This window comes from Meles meles, chromosome 3, assembly GCF_922984935.1.
Source record: "Meles meles chromosome 3, mMelMel3.1 paternal haplotype, whole genome shotgun sequence".
Classification (NCBI taxonomy): domain Eukaryota; kingdom Metazoa; phylum Chordata; class Mammalia; order Carnivora; family Mustelidae; genus Meles; species Meles meles.
Window position 1 is genome coordinate 144,618,948 of NC_060068.1, and position 12,132 is coordinate 144,631,079.

Below are 12,132 nucleotides of genomic sequence, written 5' to 3' on the forward strand. Positions count from 1 at the left end.
TTTGGGCTTATTAGATTGCACTGTAATCTTGAATTTCTCTAACCTCAGATAAAACAGAAATTTTAAGACAGCATTATAATAATGACAGCTGGTAATTCATAAAAACTATTAACTTAAGAATGGCTATAAAGAACCAAGTATAAAACTTCAATGTTGCAGCTGATTTCAAGCATTCCTTTTAAAAAATTTTAAGTACTGATATTTCCTAGAGGTATGATAACCTCAAATCTCTGTAAACTGGAAATTGAAACATGTTCACTTTGAGACATCAAAAAACATTTAAAATAGGCACCACAAAGTGTAGATTTGTGGTTAAAGGTCAAATTTATTAGGAGATTAAGAGATGTATTATACATAGACTATAAATACTGCACAGCTGACTTTATTCCCAGTCAAGCACAGAGATATAGTCAGTGCCAACCTATTTTGTGGATACTCTTGTTCTTTTGTTCCAAGAAAAATTTGCACCATAAGACTTGGACTTGGGTTTTGGAATCTTCCTCTCTTCAATGTCATAGCTCCACCCTAGAAAATAAAAACAAACCCACAGAAACAGAATTAAAGAGGATACCTCAAGAGCACAGCAAGCAGAAGCTTTCATAAATTTAATGTTCATTTATCATGAGGAGTACATTTCAGCACATCTGAAATATAAATACTTAGTAATATTTTCCCTTATAATCCTTTGTGACAAGGCAGCTCCAAATATTGCCTGAAGATGATTTACTGATCTCCAAAGTATAACCCATGATGTGACTTCTCCTTGCTCAATATTCCTTATTCAATTACTGATGGTTACATATTCATGTAAAATTTTCTATTTCTCTATGTAGTTTAATATGTGTCTTCTTTAATAACTGCAGTGGGAACACTGAGCAGTATAACCTGTTTCCTAAAAGCTCATGCCTTCACAACAGTTTAGATCTCACTCAAAGCAATACAGAAAAGCATGTATGTTTATGTGAACATATCTATGTACACAGTTACATGTATAAATGACAGAGTCAGACTAGACCTAAAGATTATTTGGTTCAGCTCTCTGGGCTTTGACAGGCCACTGATTAAATTAAAAAACGTTTTCAAGTGGGTGGCTCAGTGGGTTAAAGCCTCTGCCTTCGGCTCAGGTCATGATCCCAGGGTCCTGGGATTGAGCCCCACATAAGGCTCTTTGCACTGCAGGGAGCCTGCTTTCTCCTTTCTCTCTCTCTGCCTGCCTCTCTGCCTACGTGTGATCTCTGTCTGTCAAATAAATAAATAAAATCTTAAAAACAAAAACAAAAACCGTTTTCAGCATTTGCTTAAAGGGCTATCTATTTAGAATCCCATGAAAGTAGTAGATAACAATGCAGATTCTTTGGTCTGACCAAAGGTTCATTGGATCTAATTTCTGGCAGGAGCTTGGGAATCTGTACTTTAACTACTGATCTAGGAGATTTTTACACATAGAGGGTTGAGAACTACTGGCGGCGTGAACTGTCTGCTTCTGAGAGTCTTTGTATCTTCTCTCCAAAGCCCTTCTCAGTGTTTTGTAATTTTGAAAATTGGGTTTATTCATGGCCACGTCTTCTGCTTTAAGTCCAGTTCCTCAGTTCAAGGTACGGAGAACAACTCTTGAACATCCTCCTTCTTGAAGATCTAATTAAGTCATTGTTCTGTTCCTAGTCCAAACAAGTGAAATAACTTTCACTTTTCTTCATAGGATTCATTTTCTATCCTTGTAATTTATCATTCTGAGGACTTTCTTCAAATAATTCATCTTGAAACATTTGATCTGTGACTGCTGATTCATGCAGTCATGTATAAAATGTCTGAACTATTATATGTCTCATTAAGTAAACTTTTTGATCTTGTGAGTTGTTATGAGTTCTAGTGCCTCTTGGTGGGTATAATATTTGCTGCCACAAAAGCTTATGTTTCAGTAGCCCCTTAGAATGTAATTTTGCCACAAAAGTGAAGCCTGTAAAAATCAAGTCATCAAAGTATACTGCTACTACTGCTTATTTTAGTGTCCAAAAGAGGAAATAATTAATAATTCCATTGCTAGAACTCCATCTTCAAAGAAAGTCCATGTGCTATAAGGAAACTGAGAAGCAGGAAAGCAAATGAAACAAATCGTTTAAAAATACAAACAAAACATCAGAATCCAGGAGCGAAAATATTGGTTCAATTTACTTGCTTAAACATAACCTTACTTTCACAGAGTAAAGTTTTGAGTACTTTCTAATCCATTAAAACAGAAAAAAAACCCAGAAAGCTCTGTCTTTCTTTAAGAGGAACTGAACTTGTAAATACATTAACAAGTGGCTATTTGCATTTCAAAAACGTTACTAACTGGCCTAAGAATGGTACCTACTTCATAAGTTGTCAGGAGGATTAAACAAACTTGTTCATATGAATTGCTTAGAAAACACCTGGCACTTAACAATCGTTTATTGAGTTCCATGAAAAACGTACTTTTCTAAAACTTTTATATGAATTAATATTTCCTTTATGTAACTGAGAAAACTGAGGCACAAAGTGATTAGGTAACTAGCACAAGCTCACTCACCTAGGAAAAGACAGACTCAGGATTTAAACAAAGAATCTGATTCTGGAGCCTCTGTTTTAATACTGCGTCTCTTGTGATTTACAGCATAAGTAAGATATTCTTTCTGTCTCAAATCTGATTTGTAATTGTAACTGTCTAGTAACACATCTTCTATATGAAGTGAAGCATTAATGTAAATAAAATTGCCATCACACTGAAACCAAGTAATTTTGAATTAACCACAGAAGGGAATTTTGGTAAGCAAATTAATACCGTGAACTGAACATAGTAACTTTAACATTATAAACTTCTCAAGCACTTCCTACATAACCAGCAAATGATGCTGTTAATTATAAAAAATAATTCAATAAAGGAGGTATAGCAATATTTACTGAGCATTTACTATTCATTTAAAAAATATTATTGATTACATATTCTGTGTGAAGGACTGTTGAGAAACCAGAGGTATAGCAGTGAATAAATCCCCAAATTTCTTCAGGTTAGCAGAAGAGAAACTGATAAGTAAAAGCATGGTATATTAGGTGCTAATACAGTAATGCCTGTGATTAAATACATATTTTATGCTAATGAGAACTAAAGAAAAACATTTTTATAGAGGGTACACAGGGAAGACCTTGCTTCTTGAGAAGGTCACATTTGCCTGAAGACCTGAAGGAGATCAGAGTTAGCCATGTGGATGTCTGGGAAAAGAGCTTGAGGCATGTTCTAAGTCCTCTGCTAAGTGCTTTACATGTATTTTTTTTTTTTTAAAGATTTTATTTATTTGACAGAGAGAGAGATCACAAGTAGGCAGAGAGGTAGGCAGAGAGGCAGGCAGAGAGAGAGGAGGAAGCAGGCTCCCCGCGGAGCAGAGAGCCCGATGCGGGGCTCGATCCCAGGACCCTGAGATCATGACCTGAGCCGAAGGCAGCGGCTTAATCCACTGAGCCACCCAGGCGCCCCTGCTTTACATGTATTTTTATAGAATTTTAAAACTGAGATCATAGGTTGATTGGCTTATGAAGTAGGCATTATATATACCCCAATTTTATATTTATTTAGGAAAATAAAGCACAGAGAAGATAAGTAAGCAGCCTAACGCCACACGGCAGAGTGACAAAGTCAGCGTTTTTAACCAAGGTTGACTTAAAATTTGTACCTAACCACCTCATAAATAAAACTGCATTTCTTTAAAAGCATTTTGTAACTGCAGTTTTTATCTATTTCACCCAACTTCTTTCAATCTTTGTGATTTTGTAACTCCCCCCACCCTTTATTTTTATAAATGTATTGAAAAGACTGTTCCAAGAAAGCCTGGAAAGTAAGTCTATGTCTGCCTTATGTCCATCCACCCTGACCCCACTTGTGGAGAAAGGAAAGGTTTCTAGTGTAGTAGGTTCTTTGTCTAGTTACAATGATTGTTGGCGAGTTACCCACGCCTCCATGAACTCTTCTCGCCAAGTGATGGGTCAGAGAAGCTATGCTCCCTCTCTACCCCTGCTTCCTTCCCAACACACACTCTCCAGTCCAATAAAAGACATTATCAGAGGAACTGAAGAAGAAATGAGAAAGTACTTGGACATATTTAGGAACTGGTATTATACACGAACACATACTGATAATCACTGTCTCATTTATGTCGTTAATGTTTTTCAGTCACCAGGGAGAAAAAAAATTTTATGTCAGAATGCAGACATAGCTCTATTGATGGAGTCTCAAAATGCTGTCAGGGTCACTGCAATGTGAGAAGACTGGGATTTTGTACACATAAAAGAACAACTGGTTTGGGTTTTCTCCTGGTAACAAAGGAGTGACCTGGCTCTTGGGACTCATGAGCCAGATTATAGTTCTATTGATGGTGATAACAACAATAAATAGAAGTATCATTATAGGGACTGGAATGTGGATGGGCAAGGCACCTTGGAAAAACAAAAACACACAAGGAAGAAACCAGCACTTTCCAACAGTATCCATGTCTATATTATTGCTCTACCACAGCCACCCATGATTATGGGATGTATAGGGGGGAAAAATCTCTTTTCCTCACATTTTTCCGTGGGATACAACTTTGTTCCCAAAGCCACACAAGCAACTTATATGCTAATACTAAATAAAAGGAAAGGGGTATGAGGAAGTCTAATGAGAACTCACAAGAGACTGAAATTCAACTCAGAGTCTACATAAATCTCCTTTTGGATTTTCTCTCCATGGCTGAGAACACTTTTCTACTATGTAAGACTGATGCTAGGATGAACATTTGCTCTTTTGACTGGGAACTCTGTTAACAATCTGACCATGTTTCTAAGCATTCTTCTCCAAAGTGTTTACCTTACAATGCATGGATAAACAATTCTTCATACCACAATCTTTCCCAAGTTATTTTTTTGTAGTACTGTGGCAATATAAAGGCTACTGGAGCAAGCAGTTAGCTTTAGCTAAAAAGACAAAATAACCATAAGAAGAACAACACTTAAAAGGACATTAAACATGCGTACTTAATGGATAAGTTACATGAACTGTGCTTAGGGAAAGTTTTTTTTTTTTTTTAAAGATTTTATTTATTTGACAGGGATCACAAGCAGGCAGAAAGGCAGGCAGAGAGAGAGAGGAAGGGAAGCAGGCTCCCCGCTGAGCAGAGAGCCCGATGCGGGGCTCGATCCCAGGACCCTGAGATCATGACCTGAACTGAAGGCAGAGGCTTTGACCCACTGAGCCACCCAGGCGCCCCAGGAAAGTTGTTCTTAAAAAGAACATAATATAACTTGCAAGAAACAGTATGTAAAAATTTAAGAATGGAATTTTATTTGTGAAATGTTAAGTTTCTGTACGAGTTTTCTTTTCAACACTAACTTAAAAAAAAAAACAACTCAAACTTAAGTTTCTGAATGAGATTATGGAGTGAAAACACTTGCATTCTCTGAAGAATGCTTTACAAAATCAAGGTGTAGTCTATGACAGTGGTCCTGATATGTTGTTCTTTTAGGACACTGAAAACCAGCCTTCACTCTTCCCAGCTGTGTAACAGAAGAAGATCAAAGCAACTGAGTCCACAGCAGCTGTCCCAGGGATGGAGTAAGCTCCTAGGGCTGCTGTCACTTCCCACTGAGGAAAGCAGCCATATGGCACGGATTAACCACAAATCCAACCACCAGCACCTAAATGATGAGAAGCTGACTCCCTTTGCTGTTACACACACTGGAATGCTTTCACAAGATATTTTGATCTTTAAACCATAGTATCAGAGAAGTACCTCTGGCAAATACTGTGGTAAACTTAAAATGTGACCTGTAATATCTCATGCTCAATTTCTTTTTTAGAAAGATGCCCATTTATTTTGTTGATCTCCAGACTGTGGTTGAGATATTCTACTTCCTAAGATATGAATGTTTGGTGTAATCTTTCAAATGTGCCCAAAAAGCCCAAAGCTCAAAACCCAAAATTCAAAGACCAAAAAACATCCACAAAAGGCTTGTGAACAAAACCAGATTATGACAATAAACTTGTGAATTCTATGTATGAGACAGAAAATTAATTCCATTCACTTTTATTTACAGAACCATTTTATTTATGGTTCAGTAATGCAAAAATAGAGAAATGTTCACCAGTGGTTTTATTGCTTATGAAATGTTACCTCTAGTAACCCTGGTTCAAGTCCTATAAAATGTCTTTCTCCTGTAATAATCTAATCTCAAACCCTGACATTAGTTCAGAAGTGAATAGTTTAATGGTTTTTCCTACTGTCCATCTGTGTACAAAGTGAGAAGTACTGCATAATTTGGCACAAACTGACATAACTGGCAGTCACTGCTAACAGAGGCACAGGATCAGAATAGAAAAGATTTTGAGAAGCCAAAGCAAGGTATGTGGATACTTGGAGGGTTTCAAGGGCTTTCACCAGGCCATGTACCTATATTATGCCTAGGTAAAAGCAAAGCGTAAACTTTTAAAATAGAATTTAAAGGGGGCTGGGGAGCTATGACAGTCTTTGAGGAATTTCATTTTAGAAGTCCCTCTACTTTTGAAATTCCCAAGTACCTAATATTTGGCATGGGAGGAGGTTCAGATTAATTTGAAAGTATCTTAGATCTTCTTTTAGAAAATATTATGGAGAAATAACAGGGGCTGGGATACATTGGCAAAGCAGTTCTTTCCACAAAAATTACATAAAATTATTTAAACAAGCAAATAAGGTGAAAATGTGAGGCACCTGAAATATTTATTAGATTAGTAACACCCCACACCTGCCACAGCTGCAACACCTCAAAAAAAATCCAACCTTTGATGTAATAGTCAATGGCCCCCTTAAATTTTATCTATTCAAATAATATAGTTGCTATACAGTATTTTTTATTTCCAAAGCAGTAATTGGGACCACATTATTCAGAATTTGCCACAAAATAAACTGGTTTGTGTTCCAAAAGTACATGTGAAAATCAGTCATTAGAAATTGAGAACACATTTTTTTCTAGAGAAAGAGACTATACAACAGTGGTAAATGTCCAAAAATCATTCTCAGAGATTTTGATATAATTGGTTTGGGTGTGGTCTGTGCATAGGGATTTCTAAATTCCACTTAACCCACAATACACTAGGAATACACTAAACCACCATGTATAACTATCTCCATATCTGAGATAAATTATTTCAAACTTCCAACTGGGAATCTAAATACCTCTCCCCACCCAACATGTCTATCTCTGTCTCTCAGGAGTCTCAGCTCAGCAGTTCAGGAGTCCAGCTAAACATTTCCCTGGCCACAGAGACAACTAGTACCTTGTGCCTTGTGCCTATTTCCCATGACTATTCCCATGACTTATAAGAAGAGGGAATGATGAAGAAAAAAGCTGGGGCTTCATCAGAAAACTATGCAGTATCTACAGCACATCAGATCTCGGCTCTCTGATCATGGTCTTTATTTCGAAACCCTGTAAAATATAGGTACAAACAGTCCTCATAATTTGTGGATTCTGTACTTGTGAATTTGTTCACTAAAGTTTACTTGTAACCCCCAAATCAATATTCACAATGCTTCCATGGTCATTAGCAACACATACAGAGCAATGAAAATTTGAGTCAGTGTACATACATGGTCCCAGATGAGGTCAAGCAAAGTAATGCTCTGTGCCTTGTTTCAGATCTCATACTGTAATAAACAAGTGTACTTTTTGTGGTCTATTTACAGTGGCATTTTTGTGCTTCTTGTTGATGAATTTGCTATTTAAAATGGCCCCACAGATGTAGTGCTCTCGCACTTTCTAGTGTTCCTAAGGGCAAGAAGGCTCGGATGTACCAATGTATTTATGTTAGATAAGCTTCATTCAGGCTTAAGTTATGGTGCTGCTGGCTATGAGTGCAATGTTCATGAATCAACAATACATATTAAATAAGGTGTTTTTAAACATTTGAACACAATCACATTTTTTAAAATTTTTATATAAAAAATTTTATTAAAATTTTTTTTAATTTTTATTTATTTATTTGACAGAGATTACAAGTAGGCAGGGAGGAAGGCAGAGAGAGGGGGAAGCAGGCTCCCTGCTGAGCAGAGAGCCGGATGCGGGGCTCCATCCCAGGACCCTGAGATCATGACCTGAGCCGAAGGCAGAGGCTTAACCCACTGAGCCACCCAGGCGCCCCAGTAAACTAAATTCTTAAAAATGTATTAATCTACATCTATATTAGAGTCATGATTTTATCTTTTCCAGAAAATACTCTTCACAATTTTGGAAGTCCCCTGAGATATCTAACAGACTGACCAACCAAAGCCTGGCAAACTTCTTTACCAAAAATGGTGTACCTTATTTTAAGCTCAGGTATGTCTTATCTTGGCCCCAAGAGGCAAATACAAGAGAATTTTGCTGACTCCCTGTTTTTCTAATTTTAACTTTGTTCCCTATTAAGTTTGGGAATAGGTTTTAGAGATCTATTCTCTAAATAGGATGAAGAAACAGAAAAATCTAGTCTTTTGGTCTTTGCGGTCTATTTGAGCTTAAACAAATGAAAAATTTGTATTCAATGAGAGGAGAATAGCTCTTTAGTATATACCAGTGAACTTCATAATTCTGTGTTAACTGTTAACCCATGACTGAAATTTTAGAACTGAAGTTATAAACTGTGTGATACTGGTGTGTCTACATGTCTGTTAATTCAGAAGTGTCTTTACCTCTCATTATATATGTATGGGTAATGTTTTCCTACCTCTACATGTCATTAATGAATTTGATAGTAAAATCTCTTAAAGAGGCTCTGTTTTGATTGGCTTCTAGAAAAAATAAGTGCTTGTATAAGAATTCCTAAAATTCGGGCGCCTGGGTGGCTCAGTGGGTTAAAGCCTCTGCCTTCAGCCCAGGTCATGATCTCAGGGTCCTGGGATCGAGTCCTGCGTCGGGCTCTCTCCTTGGCAGGGAGCCTGCTTCCTCCTCTCTCTCTGCCTGCCTCTCTGCCTACTTGTGATTTCTCTCTGTCAAATAAATAAATTAATTAATTAAAAAAAAAGAATTCCTAAAATTCTTAGGAAACAAGGAAATTCAACTTCTAAATAGTCTTAATGTGCTAGATTTTAAAAAGGTATTCTGGGGGTGCCTGGGTGGCTCAGTCAGTTAGGCATCCGACTCTTAATTCCAGCTCAGGTCATGACCTTGAGCTCCAGTGGGCTCTAGGTTCAGTAGGGAGTCTGCTTGAGATTCTCTAGCTCTCCTTCTACCCATCTCCACTCCCTCCCCTGCTGAGACTCATGTACTCAAAAAAAAGCATTATTAAGGAATTAAAGACCTGATGAACATTTAAGAATTCAAATTCAAATAACAAAAAACACAGGTAAATCTTGGGCATGTGGCCGACTTAGAAGAGCATGCAACTTTCATTCTCAGGGTTGTGAGTTCAAGCCCCACATGGAGTACATAGATTATGTAAATGAATAAATAAAAACTTAAATATATATATATATATATATAGGTAACCTATGAGGTGATTGGGTGGCTCAGTTGGTTGAGCATCCTACTCTTGGTTTCACCTCAGGCTGCAATCTCAGGGTTGTGGGACTGAGCCCTGCATCAGGATCTGCGCTCAGCACCACCCCTCTGCTCCTCCTCCATTGCACACGGGCACACACTCTCACTCAAATAAATAATAAATCTTTTAAAAATATAGGTGATCTTTGGCAAACAAGACAAATTTAATAATTTTGATTTAATAAAAGCAGATATATTTTCTTTAGTTTATTAGTGTTAAATATACCAAGCACAGATCTTTCTTTCTAAACTTAGTAATAAGTTTACTGATCAAATAAGCTAGCATTACTTCTGTTTAATGTTTATAATCCTAAAAAATAAAAATTTGTATTTATCCAAAATGATTCTTCATTCTGGTAATTTTAATAGTAACTAAGTTTTGTAGTATGTCACTCTGAAAATTAATTTCCAAGATTTTGGGTTAATTTACAACCTTAGATGATGTTAATGGATATTTATTAGATACTTAGAGTATTTCTAAGAATACTAAACTACTGATTACTAAGCAAAATTTAAGTTTATATATTTTTGATTCTTTTTTTTAGATGGTACAGAGAGGTTGTATCTTTGGGCTTAATAGACACATTCATCTTTGTCACTTAGAGAAGTTTATAAAGAGTGCACGTGGTTGTAGAAAGTTATGTGAATTTATGAGTTTTGCTAGTTTACTTAAATATTAGTGTTTTTAATGATCTATCGGTTTTCTCTATGAAATCAGAGTTAACTTTGGTTAAAAGATGTAATACACATGAAATTCTCTTAGGAGCAATAGTGGCAGTGAGGTAGAACTTCGTATGCAAGGTAATGAGACCTGTTTCTGTTTACCAAGGGGAAAAGAGAATAGTCAGCATAGAGGTCTTTATCAGGCAACCAACTTGAACAACGGAAACTTGATCAAGGCAAAGGGGCCCACAGTGACCGCCAAGCTGAATGCAAATAGGCTCACAAAATGACACACACACCTGGAAACAGCCATAGGCCCTAACTGACCAATTACAACCCAGCACAGTTCCAAATATTACCAAAAAAGGGAAAATTCCACACTCCCTCACCCTGTCCTGTAACTGTGGTCCCTCACCACCCCTTTGTCCCAGTCTTTGCTATCCTGCCCACCATTTGTTCTGCCTTGGGTGAATTCTTACACCTCCTGCACTGCAGCCGCCACCCTATTGGGTTGGGTCACCCCACAGTTAGGTCCTAAAGTAAATATTCAAAATGAGAAAGAGAATGGTGAAGGACAAAAACCTGAATGGATACTGAAAGTTATATGAGAATTGCAAAAAGAAAGCTTTATTTCCCTTACAGTATGTCTAAAACATGAAAAGCTATGAAAGGTATTAAAATCTTAGCAAAGCTTGCTCAGTATAGGTGGGCTTATTTCATTAGTTCACTATTTACTGCCTCTACCTACAACATGAAGGGTTATTCTTTTTGTCTGATCTGCCTAGATTTCAAAGTTTCTGTGGCTTACCAGAATAACCTTATATGAAGATTTCCTTATGACTTCCTAACCTTATGATGATGAAGTCTTTAATGACTTCTGTAAGAGCTCAGGATCTTTACAGTCATGTTACCTTTTATGTTTGTAAGTTTTATCATCCCTTTGAAATGAGCGGTCAAGTACTGTTTGTCTCACACCCACGATCCTATTCCTATCCTAACTGTGCAAATCTACTGACATTTTAAAAATTTATGCCTCCCCAAAATAATAGCCTAGATGTAAAATGAACGATTCAGATTACCTTTGTACCTAAAACTATTTTCAAGATTCCCCAGAAGGCCTCTGGACTATCACAAGGATGTATTCTTTCAACCTCGTGGAAAGAGAGATACCAAAAATAATTAGTTTATTTGACACAGTACTACTGAGTTATAACTGTAAGAGTTATCAAGTCAGAAGAGATACTTAGCCCTCCTGATGTTAAATCTGTATGAGTAAAATGTTATTAATATAAATATTCCAGAAATTTACGCTACGTGCTAAATATAGATTCTCAGTGCCCTCACTGTCTATGTTTTATTTATCAGAGCCCTGGTACTGCTCTGTCTGTATTATTAGTACAGGTTATCAGACATAATTTCAGTCATCTTTAAAAACATCAACTTGGTTGCATCTTCTGTAGTTTGGATCTCGTATCTTCTAGGCCAGTATATGTAAACTGGAGTCCATATCGCTTATCAATGGAGTTTTATTAATATACAAATGTTTAGGACCTTCCCCAAACTTACTGAATCTCTTGATTTTCTTGACCTATTTCTGGTATATTCTTACTATGTGTTTGTCACATTCAGGGTATATTACATATCAGGACTATTATTTCTCTGTAAATATTCATCCATTTTTATAAGCTGGATGGACATTCATGGTCTTTGAAACCAGGCTTTAATACTGATCACAGATATTCGGTATGTAACATTTTTGGAATGACTTTAAGTTGCATCATTCTTTTTATAAATGTTTACATTTCATTTCTGAAATTTACCAGTAATGTTCATTACAGCCATCTTAAATCTTTAATCACTTAGGGATAGATTTTTTTTGTTTTACTCTGGTGCTACCCTGAAAACTCCCGAAATCAGTTGCAGGCCACAGTA

At 36.7% G+C, this 12,132-nt stretch overlaps 1 protein-coding gene across 1 annotated transcript in view; it reads right to left on the reverse strand.

The window, feature by feature from the left end:
- Positions 1 to 301: 301 nt before the first annotated feature.
- The window catches only part of NDUFS4 (NADH:ubiquinone oxidoreductase subunit S4), a 101,883-nt gene continuing 90,052 nt past the window's right edge, over positions 302 to 12,132 (reverse strand). The window contains exon 5 of the mRNA XM_046000479.1: positions 302 to 525. Within this exon, the coding sequence (XP_045856435.1) occupies positions 422 to 525 (104 nt within the window). The 3' untranslated portion in view covers positions 302 to 421. The remainder of the gene's footprint in view (positions 526 to 12,132) is intronic.